At 40.9% G+C, this 22,119-nt stretch overlaps 1 protein-coding gene across 1 annotated transcript in view; it reads right to left on the bottom strand.

Moving 5' to 3' along the window:
* LOC103356262 (histone deacetylase 4-like) overlaps nucleotides 1-22,119 on the bottom strand; it is a 137,157-nt gene that overhangs the window by 80,773 nt on the left and 34,265 nt on the right. Inside the window, exon 3 of the mRNA XM_008280348.1 lies at nucleotides 4,389-4,451. Within this exon, the coding sequence (XP_008278570.1) occupies nucleotides 4,389-4,451 (63 nt within the window). The remainder of the gene's footprint in view (nucleotides 1-4,388; nucleotides 4,452-22,119) is intronic.

Raw genomic sequence — 22,119 nt, 5'->3', positions numbered from 1 at the left:
TTTTTTTTTTTTTTTTTCCTCCAAATTTCCGCTGCACGAATCGCTCGGTCTAATTGATGCTCATTCTAGTTTTGATCCCGAAACTTTTTAAAAATGCACAACCGCACACAGCCCGGTGACTTTAAGGTCACCAGCGCCGACTGCAGCTGCTGCAATCTCATTAGGGCTCGTGTTGAAATGGACTTCACAGCCGAGAACAAACACACGCACACACACACAGGAAGTGTCACTGTTGCTCTTGGCACGCAGTTAATTAATTCTAACACATCTTATGAATGTGTTAATAGAGCATTGTACCGTGCTTATTCCAATAAAATGCTGTTGTCCTTTTTTTGGCAGGCATTTAAACATTTAGTTATTCTTAGGGCTGGAACAAACTCTGCATTTTTTCGAGTGAATTTATTCAGCTACTCAGTCCAATGATTTGGCCGTGGAAGTAAACATTAACGAATGTATTAGCCTTCAGAGACGATCACTTAAACTCCTATCGAGCCTTTTTGTTGCGCGTTGTTTCTCAGCGTTTCCGACAAGAGCAAAATGATACTCAAACAAATGCACGTTGCAATAAGTCCAAAAGAATTGTTTGATGGAAATGCATCTTAATGATAATGACATTTTAAGTAATTTTAGGTGGGAAATGATTGAAGCTGTGATATTTAAACTGTCGGTTTGTGTTATTTACCAAACCGCTCCACTTAGAGGGAGGCTTCAATGCAAATCAATACAGAGTTGTTCTGAGTGATCACCTTTATCCTGCCATGGAACATTTCTAATCTGATGGCGGTGTTCTCTTCCAGGATGGGGTCAGTGAATGGTTCTATGAGTGTGAAAATGATGTGAACCACGTTATGGCCTCCGCGGTCAACAGATCTTAACCCAGCTGAACACTCATGGGAGATTTTGGACCGACGTGTTAGTCAGCGCTCTCCACCGACATCATCAAAACACCAAATGAGGGAACATCTATTAGAAGAACGGTGTTCATCCCTCACATAGAGCTACACAGACTCGTAGACGCAATGCCAAGAAGAAATGAAGCTGTTCTGGCAACACATGGAGGCCCTACTCCTAGCAAGGACGCTGTTTTTTCTGTAATTTGTTTACCCGTGTTTGTCTCTTTATATCACATTCCATTCCAACATCCATTCATAAGCCATATCTGAACTCAAACACCCAACGGTGGGTTTTAAAGACATGTCTTTTTAAAAAAAAGAAACTGTAAAAACAGAAAGAACATCAGTTTTTTGAAACTTTAGTTCTGTGTTACATGTACGAGGTGTGTCAGAAAAGTTCCAGGACTGGCGTCACAAAAGATATATTTCAAACCCAAACTAAAAAACTAGGAGTTTTCCCCTTCAGAAGATCAACCAGCACAAAGAGATCTTGCAGCGTTTACTTCGTTTGAGAAGAGGCCAGAGTTGTGGCAGGACGAGTCGTGGCTGCTTCACCATGACAACGCCCTGAGCATCCCACAGTTCCTGGCTGAGAAGAACATCTCTGTGCTGGAGCAACCTCCCTACTCACCCCACCTGGCTCTGTGTGATGTTTTCCTCTTCCTCAAGCTCAAGGGGGTCATCAAGGGGACTCGTTTAGAAGACGTGGACGACATCAAGATGGATGTGACGACAGAGCTGTGGAGGATCCTTCCAGGAGTGCATGGCGGCGTGAAGGCAGAGGAGGCTGGGGAAGTGTGCTAGACTCCAGGGGGGTTAGTTTGAAGGGGAAAACTTGTAGTTTGTAGTTTGGATTTGAAATATATCTTTTGTGACACCAGTCCTGGAACTTTTCCGACACACCTCATAGTTCTGTCAGGGAAAGAGCTTAAAGTTGTGACATTTCATCATCTACAATTGTCATTAAAATATTTGCCAGAAAAAAATTCTGTGACAAAGATTTGGTGGTTTTTTTTGGCTGAACTGCAGGCTGTGTTCACACAAAGCAGATAGCAGACAAGTTTGGAAACACTAAAATTCAAAGTAGTAAATTATCTCTAGTGTGTGGAGTATTGGCAACAACAGTGGGCACTCAGAATAAAGTTGTACATGTTGATTCCAGCATTTTTTATCTTAGATTTTTGTATAACTAATAGTAAACTTTTTCATTTCATTTCTTTTTTTTTTATTATTATAATGTATGGCATTCTAACTTATCTCTCCTTCTAGACTTTATATAGTAGTAAAGAATGTATGAGAATGCAAAAAAAAAAAAAAAAACACCCACAGACTACTTAAAGTTCAGATTAAACAGTAGGAAAAAAAAATGTCAAAGTTTTTTCTGGATTGTTTTTCATTGTTGATATTTTTTTGGGGTTGTGTAATTTCATCACTGTCTATGGAAATACATTTACATGCACAGCAAAAGCCCAGAAATACAGAAAATGTGTGTATGACAGAGGTCCAATGTGTTGAACCAACACTGGTCCCATCCACCAGAGACAGCTAATCTCTAGCTCTCACGATTAGCAGAGAACGTGGGCTACAGTGGAGCTGTTTTTACCAACCACAGAACTACAGAACGCCATAAAGTTTCACATTTACTTCTTCTTCTTCTCTCAGTATGCTCACTCGCCCACACGTCCACGATCTCTCCTGTTTCTCTCACTTGGTAGGGAGTCATTGAGATGACCTATAAATGTCAATATCACTAAATTAATTTCTGTCCGTATTAAAGATGCCAGCTCATCAAAGGCAGATATCTAACCCACGTTCAGCCCAGGACAAGAGCGGGGAAACAAAGGAGGGTTAGATAACATATGTTGGCTTGTTCAGACTGGTCTAAATAGAGAATAACTATATAAGTGTAAATGTGTTATTATATTTTCAAAGCTGCTGTTTGACAGCATAGATAATCAGGAGGAGTTTTAGGAGAAAGCCCAGCCCAGGGTTCATATAATCCCTGTAATCTATGACAAGTTTTATTTGTGTCTGTATGTGTTATTCTAAAACTTTTAGCCACTAAATGTAAAAAAAATAGTCATTGACAACTCAAATAATAATTCAAAGAAAGAAAAGTAAATGGAAAAAAAAGCTAAATCAAATCAGCATTAGATGTGACCATGCCTTGTTTCTTGTATATACACTCGCGCACACTTTTTCAAGGTACTTGGCGGTTCGCTTGTTGAAAACATCTTGAAGCGTCACTTTTCTTCTGTGCATTCAGGCTGTCTCAGTGTCTTCTGTCTCTTCATGTAATCTCCAACTGATTCCATTATGTTGAGACCAGGGCTCTGTGGGGGCTATACCATCTGCTGCAGGACTCCTTGTTGTTACCGAAGATAGTTCTTTCTGACTGTTTGAGCGAGCTCACTGTCAGGCTTCACAATGAATTTGGGACCAATCAGACGTCTCTCCCCGATGGCGGTACGTAAAGGATAAGAATCTAAACACCTGAGACGCTTAAAACTTTTACACGACGCTGTACGTGCAAACATCTGTCTGTGTGTTTACGCCATTACATGTGTCACCGCTGCAGTCATTAAAACATGCCATTAACAGACTACCAGCGCCAAGTCCTGGCACCCATGGATGTGACATCACTGCTGCCTCAGCATTTCCTCCTGCCACATGGGGACAAACATACCGCTTGTGGGTTGATGACATGCTGATGTGGCGTGATCATCCTGTCAACAGGGACGCGAAGCTCCAAAAAAAATTCCTCCGTTTACATGCACGTTCACGTAAATGCGCACGTGCGTGGGCATAGAACGCGCAAACTCCAAACGGAGTCGGCCGCTGAATAATACATTGTCATGTTCTAAAAACAATATGCAACGTCAGCTGGTGGAAATGATTGCAGGCTTTTGGACTAAATGATAAGTTTCCTCCTAAACAGACACTGACGGAGTGTATTCTTAAGCCATTAGCAAGGAAAGGTACCCACGATAGCACCAAATCCCCCATTGAGCACCGCTGTTCTGTAGTCACCTGAGGTTGCATTGCACACTAATACATGATTGGATCAATCAGTCAGCGCTAAGAGAGGGTGTTTCTGAAGGCTATCAAAGTAGGAAAGGAGTCAGTGGTGGTACACATAGAATACAGAAACAAGGAAAACTAATCAAATCAAGCCTAAGAAAAAACCTTTTCTTCTGCTGACACTAAATGCAAAATATATGTAAAAACAAACAGGCAAAACTCCACAAGACTGATTTGAGCATTATACATGTGTTAAGTGTTGCTCGTTACTGAATGAACGCAGAGGCTGAGCTCCGTGTTTTCATCAAATCACTCACTGAGTTCAAGCAAGATTCAGTCGTTCTGCTTGTACATCTCTTTGGGTTTCAGCCACTGATTTGTACGCGACAAATGATGAGCATTTGTGAACCCCAACAATCGCAAAACAACAAACTTATCCGCTCACACACACACACACACACATAGAAGTCCTACCAAAATGGTTGCGTGAAGTCGGTTTGAGAAGTTCTAGAGGCTGCTCCTTGCTGCTCAATCCACCTGTCACAGAGGAAGAAAAGTTAGGTCACCGGCATAACAGCAAAGCTAGTATCACGACAGACTTTAAATTGTCAGGTATGCCTGGATTGCGCAACACCGGATTAAGGTAAATAGGATTCATTTCAACCATTTCTGTGAGCCTCATGGGAGGCAGTAGTTACACGTGGATTGGGACGCTTGTGAAGTTTGGATTAGTGAAATCTGAGGGGGGGAAAAGTAAAAAACAAAACAAAATTTAAAAGAAAAATCTTTCACAAGCATGATGTCAGTCTTCACAGTGTTAAAAGGATCTGATAAACATTAAGCGTGTTACACTTGGTAAGAGTAATTAATAATAAGTGCTCGTGTATTCTTCTGTCAGAAGATTAATTCACACTATGCGAAGAACATTTTCAGCCCGTGTATGAGGAATCCAAGTTGGTTAATCTGGTTCAGAAATTTGTTAATTTAGAACTAGGTTTAAAGTCTGTCTCGGAGCCTGGTTGGTAATCAATGACTGGAAAGTAATTTTAACAATTCTTGGCCCTGATAAATTTGAATTTCTATAAATAATCTTAATGAAATTAATAATTATATCTTGTAGGTAAAAGGTTTTTAAACTGTCATGATTTGACCTTGTATCAGGTGTAAACACGTTCTGTTTTTTTTATTTTTTTTCTCCTAAAAAAGCTGTAATACACTCCAAACATTAGCAGTGTGGTCAGGATGGTATAGAGCAGGGGTGGGCAATCCTGGTCCTCGAGGGCCACAGTCCTGCATGTTTTAGATGTTTCCCTCTTCCAAGACACCTGATTCAAATGATCAGCTCATCATCAAGCTCTGATAACGATCCTGATCATTTGAATCAGGTGTCTTGGAAGAGGGAAACATCTAAAACATGCAGGATTGTGGCCCTCGAGGACCAGGATTGCCCACCCCTGGTATAGAAGCAGTTTTTTGTATGTGTGACAGCATACTGGGTGCAAAACAAAACAGTAAAAAAAGGGGGAAATGCTAGCTTTAGGCCTAATTTCTAATTTCAGGGCACACCTTGGGACATCAGATGAGCAGCACAGGAATTGCATCCTTTTTTCCCCCAATTTTAGAAACAGGTGGGTAAGTTAACATTAAATGTGCAAACCAAAACCCCTGCAGCCATTAGGGGCTTGTGCATTCTGACTGGTCTTTAGCAAGACAATCACAAGATCAAAGTGAAAATGTTCTGTTTGGCACTGAAACCTTATCATTGTGTTGCTTTACTATATGAGGAAGATCATGAGTTCCCCCAGTGTGTGAACCCATCATTAAACCGAAATGTCAGCAACACATGATCGTTGTTTGTTTTTGTTTATTTGTTGTTGTTTTTTAAAGTTAATGTGATGGAATGAAGCCTTTTAAATGCCCTATCAGTGTCTGACTGCACAGGACACAAAGCATGCTATAATTAGCCTCCTGGACTGAATTGTAAGAGGCATGCTAATATACATCTTAGAGTGTTTCTAGGGTTACCACCGTGAAGATATTTCAGCTTCCGTGTGACACTCAGCCAGTTTATTACCATTATTACCAGCCGTTCTCGTACCTGCTGAGCTTGAATTTAAGCTCTTTTGTTGAGTCTCTGCGCCGAGTTTCTGTCTACCCCGCTGAAATTATGCAATCACTCAGCCTACATTACTTTATCTTTAAGACTGGCAGCTTGTGGGGATGGTGGGGTCAGCAATCCTGCAATTATCACCACTTTCAGGAAGAAAACTCCAGAAAGTTGCATATTTCTAACTGTGTCTATACTCAGTGGGTGTCAGTGCAAACAACCGCAGGTTGTCAGAGTTTAGTTAAAGCGTGCGCTACACAACAAAATATTGTCCAAGACTAAATCGAATAAACATTTTAAAGACATCAGCGCTTTACAGACTCAAAAGCAAATATAAAGTATGGCTGGAAACATCACTTCATCGCCATCACTTCTGCATCAGTGGAGACAGACACGAGGAGAGGAAACCTCATGTGGAAGAGAGGAAAATGTGAAAGGAGACCATGTGCTGTGTCACACATGAGCGAGCAGCAGCACATGACATACCCACAACTACTATGGATTTTGTTTTTCTGGGTTGCTAGGCGCTATTTTCAGCCTAAGCAGACTGCTCCATGATTAATACATGATGGAGGGAGGGGCTGAATTAAATATTCATATCGTACACACAAACGCACACCCAATGCATTTCTGGAATTTCGTATTCCGGGCAAAGCCTGCTTCCTTTGTTTCTTTAACAAACATGAGATACTAAAAACCCGTATCATGAAAACATACGTAAACAAACAAAAACCTACGAAGAGAACAGAACAGACGAGGGTTTTCAATAGACAGAGTATTATAAGAAAGCTGGATACAGGACGTGTGTGCATGTCTGCATGCATGTATGCTTGTGCGTGCATGTCAGTAGGGTGGCAGTGGCAGATGGCAGGAAGATGACACCAGAGCTTGATGGGCAAGACACAGTCCAAGCAATCACACACTCAAACACACACACAAAGAGTTGTAATAGCAAGAGAGCTGTATGCATCTTCCCTCTGTTGCACTCGTAGCCATCACCTCATTTTTCATTTTTATCTTTGGTCCCCCCCCCACAAAACCATTTGCATGACTCACATCAGAGTCACAGACAAAGAAAAGAAGTGTGACGTAAAGAAACCGAGTTGCGGATGTATGTGTGAATGCAGGGACTTACAATGCAGAAATACACAGGGAAGATTGTATATTTATCTCTGTGTGTACAGGAAACGTATCTCATGGAAACCGGGCAGTTTTATAGGTTGTCGACTGTGACCACTGCGACCTCTAATGCCTGGGCAGGAAGACAGGTCAAGTACTCTCAGCCCTAACACACGGCGATGAGCGAACGTCTCCATGGAAACCACAACAAACAAATATGCAGAGAGAGAAAGCGAAAGAGAGAGAGAGAGACACTCTTGTGCAGATAAAGACCGGTGTTCTTTTAGACCTTGTGTTATAAATAATAGCACTACACCTAAATAGCTTGAATATCTCACAATCTGAGCACACTTACGCGGCCGTACACAATGTGGTCACAATGGTAGCTGTCGTTACTGTATTTTACAAGGCAGCTGATGATTGTCAAACAGATCATACACAACAAATGAAAATAGTCTTGTGCAGAACTTAAAGCAGTGTATAACATCAGGAGATTAGTATTGTTAATGAGATAAGGACTAAAACACATAAAATGAAAAAGGCACCGACAGCAACAAGTCAGTTTCTGTTCAGTATGTTCAGCTGCTGCTGTTGTCCAGAGTCTAATGCACGTCTTGTTCACGTCATATCAAGCCGAGTTCTGCTGAGTGGTGAACGGATGACTGACCTTGCCGATTATTAGCTCCGATATTCCTTAATGATTGGTATTTTTTATCCAATTCCCAATAAAATAACTTTGGTTCTGATGACTCTTTTTACATCTGTAGTAACAGCACTGATTAAGCACATGTCACAAACAATAGCATATGAACACTGAAGGATAAAAGTGTAACAGTTGTCTTTTAATCAAACATATGCAAACAAAGGGGGAAAAAGATAGAAAAAACAAACGTATTTCCATCTATTTTTGTGCTGGAGTGTTAATGCTACATTATTGCACAAGGTTTTTCATTTTTAGTGCAAATATATATTGGTTAGTAAATGATCTTCTTGATTACTAATAATCAGTATCAGCCTGGGAAAAAAAACATATTAGTTGACTACCAGCACTGCCCCTTTTGTTTGAGTATAACCCAAGACACGCAGGATACATGTGGTGACCATGATGTTTGGGAAAACGCAAGCATTCAGATGCTCAAAAAACTAAAAAATAAAACATTAATTTGCTAACAACTCACGTCAGTCGTCTATCAAGCAAAAGTTCCTGATATCCACGATCTTTTTTTTTTTAATATATATTTTTGCCTTTATTTTAGGGCAGTAGAGAGAGACAGGAAAGGGGGGAGAAGAATGTGGAAAGACCTGCAGCAAAGGATTGTGAGCGGGAGTTGAACCCACAACCGCTGCGTCGGGGACTGTAGCCCCGTTCATGGGTCGCCCGCTCAACTAGGTGAGCTATAGGGGCACCCGACATCCACGATCTTTGAAGGTTACACTTGTAAACTAAATAGAATTTTTTGATCTGAAAAAACAATTAATTTCAGTTTTGTTGTCACAACAAGGTGCAATTTGGCAACAAATCAGAGAAATGTACAAAAAAAACATGAATAATACCCATTAAATTATTATCAGTACATTTCTCGACCATGTCTGCTGTTTGAAGGATGGCAGATCTGCTACTTTCCAACAACATTGTGTTCTAAAGAAGCCCATATTATTGTGTAAAAATAAAATAAAAATGGTTAGAATGGGGGCTCTTATTGGCTAATCAGTGGGCTACATCTATTCTGGTGACAGCATCCTCTAGTCAAGCACTGGTCTAATATCCCTGCCTTGCTCTAGCCTTGCTCCTGATTGCCCGCCATAATGGACAGAGTGCCTGTACACACAGTCGGCTGGAGAACGCGCCATGTGGATGGTTGCACATTTATCTGCAAAGCACTTTTGTGTCCACTTTAAGCGCGGTACTTATCCGCGCTGTCCAAATCATGTCACTCGTTGTCTCGGAGTTTTATTGAATAGTTGTCCTCTCTACAGCACAACTGTTATCTGCAGCTATGGTGGTAACAAGAGATAAAGTTCAAGAGAGATGAGCCAGAGAGGTTCACTACCACTTACGGCTCGTTCTGTGGTCCGAGCTCTCGCCGCGCTGGCAACGCTGCAGACAGGAAAGAGGAGCACTCGACATGGCATAAAGTTTTAGTGGGAAATTAAACCATAGCAAGAGGCATTTTTGAAAGTTTTATCGTGTTAACAGGGGATATGACACATTGTGTATGACTAATTTCTTTACCCTGTTTAGAAGACGGGCATCATAATGTGCTTTACTGTATGCACTATGTTATTATCAAAGTAAGTAATGTCCTGCAGGCTGTAACTGCCGTGCGGAGATGTGCAGCACAGTTACAACGGAGACCGCCATGTGATGGATACTTTAATGTGTTGACCTATTTGACCTGTGCCATATGCATGCCTTTCAGCAAAAAGTTAAGGATATTCCCCAGTGACACGTAGGAATATACATGTGGCCAGTAAAAATAAATGCATGCTATGAAAAAGTACATGTGTGCCTCCAAGCTCAGGGAGGAAAGTGATTTGCTCTTTTTCCATGTGTCACATCCCATTTGTAAAAGCCTAGATGTGTCGACAGACTTCCTTGTGGATAGACATACGTGATCACCGCATGGAAAAAGGAAGAGGGGCAGTGCCAAGTTACCGATGCCTGGCAAGATGACAAGTTGGCTCGGAGGATAGCAGGAAGCAGGAGTGTCTGGTTCAGTGGATACACACCCGGTCTATAATGCTGAGGAGAACCCTTCCACAATGCAAGAAAAAGAGAATACACGAGCATCCGTAAAGACACACTTTCAGACAAAGGCGGCCAGTGTGGTTGAATGTGTATAGAAGCGCACACCTTTCCTCCAGCTAGACTGTGACGGTGCCAAGTTGCCTTGTTCTGGGCCACTTTTCCCTCCACCTGACTGGCAGTCATCACAACAGTGTGCCAGTCACACCAACCTGTCTGGTCCACTACAACTCAGTCTGGTGTATTCTGAGCCCTCGATATCGGCGTCAAAACTCTGCCACCCTCCACTCTGCCAACTATGCCATCCTGTCTGCTGAGGCTCCACCAAAATTGCCCTTCTGCTACAACCCAACTCCGAGCCAGTCTGAGAGTGTGCCAGCAACGCCAACCTGTCACCGCCACTCTAAACCACAAGATAATCTGCTGGGAAGCCAGCATATGAAGAGATTCATTCCAAAATGAGATATCTATCATGTGACTGACTTTTTTTTTTCAGATCAACTTGAAATTTCTGTATTTAGTGATGAAAAACGTCTCTTTCTTCAAGTCTGTTTCCTCGTGGAGATTTGAGTTTTATTTGAAATAATCTGTTTACGTGACACTGGTCGGTTGTAAGCGCCATATAACAAAAGCTCATTGATTCACGAGCATAACAAAAAGTCCCCTTAAACATGTTACAACTTGCAGAGGAGCTAATTCTGTTCGGCCTTCAGTCCCTGAACAACGCTTCCCTGCAAAAATACATCCTGCTTCCTTCTAAATAACAGCAACTTAAGAGTACCGCAACTGCCAAATCTCCAGAGCAATAATTAGCCTCCATGAGAAATTATTTCCCTGGAAGATTAAGTTGCAACATCTGTGGTCAGTCCCGTGCAGTTTTACACATGTTATTATTTTGTACCACTGCAATGCGGCAGAAAGAGAGAAAAAAATACAAATGCGTATTTGGCAAGTACCAGTAGTTTATTCTAATTACCATTACTACAGCAGTAACAGATAAGCCTATGAATTAGTGCTTGACCAATACATCGATAAAACGGAAATATGGGCTTTTAACAAATACTGTCGCCTAAATTTCTGACCTTTTCCTCATCTTGTACATAGCTGTTCACCAAACAGCACTGAGCCTTCAGCTAAATGCTCCACTGTGGTGTATCTCAGTCACAATAAGAAATGTGAGGATTCTGTGTCTTGTCTGTTGTTAATACTATGCATTAGGGGTAATAATTCCTTTCTTGTAACCCCCTGTAGCATAGAGGTGAAGGTGCATACCTTAATAATACAATGACGTAATAGAACATCTCTATTCTGAACTCGTAGGGCCTTTTTAGCATGACGTAGCCTCTTTCTCTCTCATCATATTTTCTGCTTATCTCTATTGCAGCTATGAAACAAAAAGCACCGAGCAACATCAGTACCAGCTAATATACTAGCCGCCTCAAAAATCCTGCGTTGCCCTGTTAGTACAAGTCATACCATCCTTTCAAATAAAACTTGTGAGGTTGCAGATTAAGTTAAGGTTTTCACGTCATTATATCCTCTCAAACATTTCATTCCTTATCACATGTGAAAAGGTAGATTCCTCGTTTGTAATACGAGTCAAACGCAAGCAAAAAGAAAAGCAATTCTGGGTGTTTTCTGACTATTGCTTCGCGAGTCTATGTGCAGGATGAGACCCGTGAGTAACTTCTCACCACTGCATTGCTAACAAACCACTTGTTGGTGTTGCGGCCATGTTTACCAACTACCCAGCACTTCCTCTGGGCATTTTAAACCTACAAGACAAACCACAGCATTTGACCTTATTTTTAACTGCAGGGCATTTTCTCAGTTGTGTGTCTGCCTGTGTGTACTGATGTACCCTCGTGTGAGACTCTGTAGGAATTAAAAAAGAAAGAGCAAGACAATTGAGGTGTTTACAGTATACATACAGTGTGTGTTTGTACATAGTTATTACGGCTCTTTGTAAAGGTAACCAGCCTCTTGGACCAAGTCATGTATGGGTATTTTTGTTGAATAAATGACTAAATCCCCTTCTGTTGCTGTTCACATGTACCACAGGGATCAAGGTTTGTTTTGTCCAAATATGTTAAAAAATAAAATAAAGAATGACTGTATATTTATATGCCCTGTGATTGACTTGTGACCTGTCCAGACTGTGCTCTACTTTTTGCCTCCTGTCTGCTCGGATAGACTCCATATGTCACCCTCTATAGCATGGGTGGGTACATTCATCTGCATATCAGCAGCATCACAGACATACAGTACGATCACAGACTTGGCAACAAATTTGAAATGTTTAAATTTTCAGACCAGGCTGTATTTAAAATGACTTAAATCTAATTAATTAAACCGAGAGTAGCTACAAGCCAACTAACCAGAAGTTCAATAAACCAGTCCATCTGGAGCACAGCCCGAACGTCCATAATCTGTAACTATTCATCCTGTAACTAACCAGGATAATTAATATTACTAGACACATACATTTGTTGTTATCGAGTTAACTGTGACAATTTAGATTTTCGGTCAGATGGTCCGGTCCTACAATCTATCACTTTCACTGTGCCTCACACACACACACACACACACACACAAGAACTGTTCACAAACAGAGGCCATGTGGTCTGGCAGCAGGCAGGCAACATGAAGTGAGTCCAAAGGGAGACAGGAGATCCCCGTGACACATAAGACGGCTGCTATCCGAGCGTGTTTTGGGAAAGGCCTGAAAGTGCACAAGCAGAGAGACATCTGTACAGAAGTGGAGGGGTCACTGGGTAGAGAGAAGGGCCTTTCTGTTTGTAAGAGCATTACACATGTGGACATCACATGGTAGATTCCACTTACTGCTTACATAATAGGTCACAAATATTGTAATATATCCAACTGTACGCAAAAGTCTGGGCACATCACATAGTTTGTATTTATTTGACGTCAAAAGAAGCAAAAAAAAAAAGGATAAAAAGAATAAAAAGAAGCCCCTACAGCAAACAGACACACACACTGTTACTTCATATTTTATAAACTTAAAAAAATAAGGAAAAAAAAAATGTAACTGTCTTGATAATATATGATTCAAAGTGTGCATGCTGCAGGCTGTGCCAGCAGAACAAAACTGTTTTGAAGGGACTGATCCTATCCTTCCACATCAGATTTCACACTGAGCCACCAGCAGCGTGCCTTTTTTCCAGTCAGCTTCAGCACAACTTTGTGCATTATTATTTTTTAAATACTCAAAGGCAGAGACTTGAAGAGAAACTCCAGGTTTGATTTCAACTCTGAATATCTAGGCTGCTTTTAGCCTCCGAGCCCTTCAACACCCTGAGGACATCTCAACTTGTTTTCCATATTACATAAAAATTAAAAGGGCAAACATAATGGGTTTTTCCTGAGGTAAAAGCCTTGACACCTCCAATGACACTGCATACTGACACGACCAGTTTAAAAATACAGAACTGAGGCCTCACATGACTCATGCAAAAAACAATCCACATATTTTCCTTAAACAATTTAAAATAATAATTACAATCTGATATTCTCCTCCAGCCTCATCTCAATTCTTCTATTGCCCCATTAACTTCACCACATTAAAGAGTGAAGCTAATAGAGACTGGACATGACATGCTAGCTACACCACTAGGTTTTAAAATACTGGAGATAATTACACCTTTTGTGTCTTACAGTGTGTTTTCACAAGAACACTATTCTGTGTGTGTGTGTGTGTTGATGCCTGGAATATGGGTGGGACTCCTGACATGTCCAGTCACGTTACATTAATGTAACTGTGTGTGTATGTGTGTGTTGTTAGGCCTGTGATCAGCTTGCAGCTCTCTATAGGCTTTGTGTGTACATGTGTGGGTTTGCAGGCAAAGTGAAAGCAACAGCATGCCCATTACAGATCTGTTATGTTAACAGGGCCACCCGAAAGCTAACAGATACACAGTCCTGACATACTGAGTTGCAACGTGGGAGGAGGCATCGGTTCTGGAGACGTTCTCATCCCGTTTTGTATTCCCCTTTCAGTTTTTAAACCGTTGGTATCCTCAGTGCTGCTGAACGTGGAAACCATGTTTCTAAGACATCACTGTTAATTTGACATGGTAGACAGGTCAAAAATAATGAACACTATTCATTCTAATGCTCATACTTATGACTGCAGCCACTGTTTGTACAGAGACGAAGCCGGTCACAGCTGCCAATGAGAAGGGCTGGAAATTCAAAACCCTTGTTTGCTGCAGTTGTTACCTAAACACGGAGCCACAGCTGACGAGTTTTATCAGAATAGATGCAGAATTCTGAACTGCTTTAAGATTGTGTTTTAGCAGATTAACTCTTTCTCACCATTAGAGGCCCAGCTTACAGTGGCGGGGTGTTTCTTCTTAAAGCCATAACTGAATTCTTCCATAAAATATTGTGCACTGGCCAAAAAAGCTTCAACGTTTTTAAAGAACCACATATTTTGTAGGTTGATCATTTGTAGAAATTGTGAATGAGTTTGATTTGTACTTGTCACACCCAAAGAATCTCATCTCATTCCACAGCTCTGTTATCTACCTATAAAGTTGATGGTTAACGCAGTCATTAAATGTATATTTCTATGTCCAAATCCAGCATTCACTCTTCTTTTAGCTCACTTCTCATCTTACTAAACTCTGAGAAACATATCTGGGTACCATAATACCAACAATACAAGCTAAAAAAAGAAAAAAAGAGGCTGGAAAATTCAGTGGAGATGGAAACTTTGGGCTAAACCTCTGTAATTTGCACCACAAAGGAACCCGGTTGACAATAAATAGCAATTTAATCATTTATTATCATTATTATTGTTAAAATCAGATTAAGTCACCAAAAACCTCTGAAAGTGAGTCCAGTATGTGTCACAGACCACAATCTGATCTGCTCAATGAGAAATTTTAATTCAAAATCAACATTAAAGTGTAATTCTTAAGTATATACAAGTCCTCACATTAAGCATTGTTTCTCACTCAAGGCAGAATAAAAACAAACAGACATCCGCTCTGTTAAAAACACGAGCTCGCTTAAACACATCAACACTTTCTGAACACTTCATGAAGCCGTAAGAGAAAATGGTCAACTTCACAAGTCCACTTTAACAGACTTATCCAACACCACACTCCACATTTGGCAATAAAACTCTCGCAATAAGAAACTTTTATGGCGTATGAACCAATATTTCCCCTGTGAAGAAAAGCAAACACCTGTCCAATAACTGCTGGATGCCTGTGATCCCGACTTAAGGGAAATTCGAGGGAAAAAACGAGAGTTGAAAGAAAATGCAAGAAAGTTTGAGAAACTTCACCTTCACAATTTTTCAATTCTTCTCAAACTCTCTTGCTTTTCCTTTTTCAGCAGACGAGAAGAGAGGACGGTGCTATAGCAGCCAATACAGCTGGTCTGAGGGAGTTGTCCCAGAGCCTCAGGTGCTGTTGGCAGGAGCGTAGGGTAATGGGGTGGGGTCAGGGGTTAGGGTGACGCTCCACAGTGTTGTCATGTTGTGGCTACTGAAGGGGCAAAAAGAAATGTCAGCAGCATTAAGGGGCCCTGCTCGTAGATATGGCACGGTGGAAACTCAGGATGGAATCTATTAGTTTGCAGCTTTGTGGGGTTGATGCTGGCTATAAAAATCAGACAATGTTGCCCACACACACACACACAACTTGCAAAAATAAAAAAACCAACCATGCAGGAGGTCGTCTTGGTTTACTGCATCCTGTTTTTGCTCCACTCCAAATCACTAATGATCTTAATGGGAGCTGAATCACATGAAAGACAGATGCGAACATCACCGTCGCTCGCCAGGTGATGGCCTTCTTCTCCTCGTCTGCTGACTCCATTTTGGATCCGGCATCTGTCTCTTCATCCAGTAGAATGTGTCAGATCAGTAGTTATCCCCCCGCTAATAAAACGCTTCCAGAGGGAGAAAGAAAAAGCTTCAAAGGCACTCCTCCAGTTGATATGGGAGCCTCCATAAATCCCAAAGTCCCCCCCCCCTCGTCTCCAATTTCCACAGAAATCCTCCCTGTGTGTGTGTGTGTGTGTGTGTGTGTGTGTGTGAAACCTACTCACACCTCACCATCACACTCCTTCCTCCTAAATCCACCCTCTCTATGCTCATCTCAGCCAAAACCTGCCTGTTCAAACTAAAACACGACAGCATAGCTCTAAAGAGGACCTTCAAATCTGACTTCAGAGACCTCTTGCTCCAACTGTTTGCTTTGTTGTTGTTGTTGTTGTCACCGTTTGGAAAGGAACTGGGATTTTCTGGCCGGCAAGGATTTTCAAACATATATCAATAATGACATTTGCTTTTTGTTCATAATTTTACAAATGATCACAATGAGTTTAATCTGTTAATATATCTAATATGACAAATGACCAGTAGTGAAGCTGATAATACTCTGATGTGTGGAAATTTTACACAATTGGGGTAAAACAGAAAAAGCAAAACTCGAAAGCGAAGACAAACCTTTAATTCTGCCCCATTACATTATGTATAAAATAAATATATCAATATAAGAGGCATCTTGCTAATGTTTTATATATTTTATATTGGCCTTGATTTGAACAAACCTTCACAAAAGGCTGCAAATGTCCCACAAAATGTTATTTAATTTCATCAAAAATTTTCAAAAGTCCAGGAAAAGATAATATTGTAGTATGCATAATGCACCAAAGTGTAGCAGGAAACTTCTGCCAGAGAAATACCACAATAAACAAAAATGTTAGTTCATGCTAAGTATCTCGTCAAAACAAATGAGCAGCCAAAGCCAACTGATAACATATAACGCCACTGTTAACTTGATAGAAGGATTATATCGGCGATACATCAATAGCAATAACAAAACAGTTTGAATGTTCAATAGTTTTACCTTATTGTATCAGATTCAAAACCGAAATAAAAGCACATAAAAAAAAAAAGCAAAGTTCAGCTCCATGAACAAACTCCAGGAGTTCTCCCTCCCTGGAACATAAACCGGCCCTTGGTAATGGACCCCCTTGGCTCTTTGACGTTCTCCTGTGGCGAGGAAGGCTAGTCTGTCGCCGCCTCTTCAATCTACATGCACGCAGACCTCTCATGGTAAAGGTTTCAGGTGGTGACAAGTGTATCCCATCGTGAGACAGGCTTTGTGGGGGTCCGCTCTGAGGGCTGACGGACTTCATGTCGGGATACTAGGGGAGGCCAGTGCAGGATCTTTTTTCTGGTCTCTGTACATTAATCGCAGTGCGTATCAGGGGCTTCACACTGGTGGCCCTCTATGCACATCTGGGCTTCACTTGCTTTCTTTATTTTATATATATAAAGGTGAGACTACGTCTTTTTTTCCCATGAGATAAAACACTGTAGACTTCTCACCTATATCTGCCAGCCCTGTTGCCAGATTATTTAGTGACCGTCTAAAGAGGATTACTTTAATCTGGCATGACAGGAGGGTTCATTTACCACAATGAGGTCACTTATCAAGCCATTCATCACCTGGACTAAATTACACCTTCAGAAACAACAGAAATGCAGGTTTGGTGATTTAAGCTCAGCACGCTACAAGCCGGAAAGAATCAAACAGAGATGCTCTCACAATGGAGTTATATTGTGCCTGTAAATGCACTACAAAGTTTGTAACAAGATTTATATTATATATATATGACTATTAATGATAACAGTTAATGTGCACATGCATGTTTTTTGGTATATTATTCTAGGTAAAGGTGAGCAACAACAGGAACGAGTAAGACTAACTAGTTGAGTCAAGTTTCACAGTGTTGTGAAAACAAGGCCATGAGCAGCAGTCACTAATGCATTTCTCCTTCTAGTACATTCCTGGAAAGAGGAATTAAGAGGTGGAGCACCAAGACCAGTGGGTCAGCAGAAATAATCTAAACATACCAGCTTTACAGCACACAAAAAAACAGAGCCTGAAGAAGTGGGCGTAAGGTGTCACTTGGTTATTTTAAATTACCTTCCTCAACTAGGAGGAAAGGAAGGAAGGAAGGAAGGAAGGAAGGAGAAAAGGAACAGAACTAAGGTATAGGAGAAAAAACATGGATTGAAGGGGAGAAGCAGAGGGAGAAAAAAAACTGGAACTTGGTAAAAAGAAAAAAAAAGGAGTCAATAAAGAGGACGTTAAGTTTTAAGGCTGACTAATATCTAGGAACAGAGAGAACTAATACACCCCTGAAAGTTACCATCAACTACAAAACAAAGAGACACCTATTAAAAGATGAATATGAACTGGAACATTTTTTATACAATAAGCCAGCACATTCCCAGTAATTAGGAAGGAATTTCTTACATGTGGCTCTCTCTGACGTCAATCCTGTACCTTCCCAGAGTTTGCTTTCTCTTCCCCGGCGCTGTGAATGTTTAGTGTTAGGCTGGTTTTGGCACACCTCCTGGACTTGGGTGCTAGGAGAGGTTTGGGGGAGGAGGGGGAGGGAGAGGGAGAGGGAGAGGGCGTTCCTTTGCTTGTTTAAAAAGCAAGCAAGGATGAGCATGGTAACCCCAGTTCAAGTATTTGGCTCTCCTGTGCTTCTGCACTCTGTTTATGTGTATGTTGGCAATTGGCAAATCAGTGGAGTGAAAGGGGCCAAAAAGTTTGAGATATTTAGAGCACAGTGCTTAAAAGTCAGTGCGCTTTAGAGACATAACTGACAAATGCAGACCTGGCATCGTCAAACATACTATCTAACAGAGTAAATATTGATTGAAGAGGATTATTTGAAGAGACAATGTGGCCCAGTCCTGAAAACACATTTTTGAGTATTAACATTATACATTGTGATGTTTTTTTTTTCCCCCCCCTGAAAATAACCCTTCCCGCCTTAAAACGGTTTGTCTGTATCTCTACACTGTTGTTTGCTCCAGAATGTGCAGCTTTATGAAGCCCCTGCCTCGTTCCCTGCAGCTTGAGCACACCAGCTCACCTATGACTTTGCTCAAACGCTGTGAAACTATTCTGCGCTCGGCAACGGCATGTTAAACAATAGGGCGACTAAGACAGACATGTTTGAACTGGAAACCAGTTCTGATGAATAATGATGCACAGTGTCCCAGCTTGCACGTTGACCACGGTAGTTTCTGAGGTTTGTTTCGTATGAAACTCCGGAGTTTCTTGAGTCACTGATATGCAACTTGCAATGCAGGATTTCTGTAGTGTGGCAATCGTACTTTTACTAAAGTAAAAAATATGTGTGCCTCCCGCAATAGTTATATGAAGTTCTACAGTTACTACGTTTTTTTTAAACAGAGAGGTTTGCAAACCCACAGCCTGACTGCACACGCTCTTTAAGGAAGGTGGTGATGTAGACCGGTGGGCTAGCTGCTGGAGGTGAGTCTCTCCTAGTGTGATAGAAAAACCATCACGTTGCTGCAGTCACAGTAAAATGTTGCTATAAGGTGTAGTTAAGTCACTTTAGTCAGCTGTAATGAGCCACATTAAGAGAGTGGTTACAGAAAGTCGGTGTGTTGTGTTTGCTGCCACAGAAGAGAAGTGGACCGTCCCTGTTCATGTTGTGTTACTACAGCGTTCAAGCTCATGTCATAAATGGATAATTTCCAGACTATAAGCTGCTACTTTTTGCACACACTTTGAACACTGCGGCTTAAACAATGATGAGGCGAATTTATGGATTTTTACGAATTTGCCTCGAGACCAAAGTGACACTGAGCGGGACAACGAAAAAGAGAGACTGAGGAAGTGTGTAACGAAAGAATTGAAGAAGACGACTTTAGTGGTTTTAGTGCAGGAGGAAGATGAAGATAGCGATCAATGACTTTTCCTGGTAGGCGACTGTATTTTTTATTTGTTTAACCAGCCGTGTCACAGGCACTGTTTGGAAAAAAGCATTTACGTATTTGTGTACGTTACCGGTACATATTTAATTAAAAGTCAAAAAAAACCTTTGTTTGTAACATATTTCTGTGTAAATATCTCATGATACAAAGTGGACACCTGCGGCTTATAGGCAAGTGTGGCCTATATATATATAAGTACAATTTTTTTTTTTTTTTTTTAGTTAGTGGGTGTGGCTTATATTCAGGTGCACTCAATATCTGAAAATTACAGTAAATGTTATCAAGAGAAGCACACATGTAGATAATGTAATCGTAGCTGTAGCAAACAGTGGGCTCCTTTCTATTTTATATACTCATGTATACTTTGACTACTCTACTGTAGTGTGCTGTGTAACAGCTAATTTTATTCCTGGCTTTGTAAAGTGTATGATGGCATTTGTTTTAAGACAATCACACAATTTGTGTCTTTCACCTGGTAATAAAGCAGTTCAGCTGAGGATAAGTACATTAACTGACAATACTTGCGATTAATTAATACAACTGCATGAGGAGATGAGAAGACACACTTGCACTGAACAGACGCACAGATGGATAGCAGTAGATAAACGGTACACCGTTTATAAACTAGTGTGAGTGAAATTTGTTTCGGATCTGATAAGCAAAATCCAATTTAAACTTTTTTTTTTTAATGATGGTCCTTTGGAATAAAAACTTTGTTCCAACTTAGACGCCCAGCCCTTAATGTGTAGAGTAGATGGACATTTACTCTACACAATCCACCCATCCATGTTCTAAACTAGATTCCTTTCACTGTAAAACTGTGTGTAATGACCTGATATCCTTAAGTGCAAGTGAACACTGGGCCATACATTTAGCTGATGACAGTCCTTTGACAGCATTCACCCAGCACATCAATAAGACTAAAACAATCTCGTGGTAATATTATACGCAACAGCCATCTGCTTTGTGCTGTGATCTGTGCGGCTGCTGAAACTGAGACAATAGCTGAAATGCAATCAGTTTGGAAACAGACTGGTGTGTGTGTGTGTGTGTGTGTGTGTGTGTGTGTGTGTGTGTGTGGTTTTGTCCTGCGTTCACCAGCACGTCACATAAACCAGACCAGGGGATTATCTGTAATAATAATGACTCACTCAGGTTTTAGCGAGAGTTTACTGTGGGATTACAGAGCAATCTGATGCTGAGTGGATTGTGCTGGCAGTATGATTATTAATATTCATACTGGGCACTGATTTATACTGTATGTTTACTTTACCCAGTGTCCAGTTTGTACAAGCATCCGATATCACACGACACTTTTAACTGCACGCTTGGATACACTTGAAACGAGACGGACAGGCGGATGATTTGTAAATTGTCCACTTGATTAGTGTATCAATGGTGTGCCGCATCTGGAAAGACACACCAAAGCCGATTCAAATATTTGCGATCATATCATTTTGGTATTTTATTCGATTAAAAACTTTTAGTATCTAATTATTTGAATTAAAAATGGATCAATAGCTTATAAGTAATCCACTCACATTGTTACAAATAGCTGGACATTTTTGACCAAGTCCTTCCCTAATAACCAGAATGTGCTTGTATCCATCTTCTTTCTCTACCAAATGTCTATGGGAACAAGCCAACTGTGGGGATACTTACTTTGGGTTTAGTTTATTTGTTTTTCCCCCTCTCTCTACGTGCCCAGTGCAGGTTTGCTTGAGCTCCATTGCTGAGCCTTGTGTGTGGATTCATAGTTCCCATGCCATCTGATGTCAACAAGCTCCTTCAGCAACACTAATCCACTCCTGAAACTCCCCGAGATCAGTTAGCAATGGCAACAAACCGAAGGACAGCCAAGTTTTACACAAGTGTTGTTTAGAACTCAAGAAATCTCCTCACAAAAATTGTAATTAACACAGAGCTCGCCTGATACGCTGCACTGTCCATCACTTTTGTGCTGAAACGAAACTGGGTGAGGTAAAAATTTATCAACGAAAATAATAATCACGATTAAATGCTCAAAATCTTATTATTTCAGCCGAAATTTTAAGTCGAGAACAAAAATAGTGAAAAGTCATATTAGAAAATGAATGAATGCAGATCAATAATGAAACTGTTGATCAAAGTTTAAATGTTTTAATGAAAACATTACTTCTGAATGTGCGATGATTCACAGCGAAGGCATTTAGATGTATGTGAAAGGACATTCGGATCACACTCCCCAACCGTCCAATTTGGAGGACGCTTTCTCTGCTCAGACAACTTAACTAAACAAAAACCCCTCAAGGTCAATCTCTTCACTCCTCTCCACTAGTAAGCAGTCCATTAGCCATCTCATCTTTCCTTAAACTGCTGGCATATTTGGGGAGGCAGTGCTGGGGAGGGCTGTGCTGAGATGACAGAACTGTCAACATGGGCCTCT

The sequence above is a fragment of the Stegastes partitus genome, unplaced genomic scaffold (genome assembly GCF_000690725.1).
Source record: "Stegastes partitus isolate 25-593 unplaced genomic scaffold, Stegastes_partitus-1.0.2 Scaffold190, whole genome shotgun sequence".
Taxonomy (NCBI): domain Eukaryota; kingdom Metazoa; phylum Chordata; class Actinopteri; family Pomacentridae; genus Stegastes; species Stegastes partitus.
Note: the sequence above shows the minus strand (reverse complement) of the source record. Positions and strands in the feature narration are given on the sequence as shown.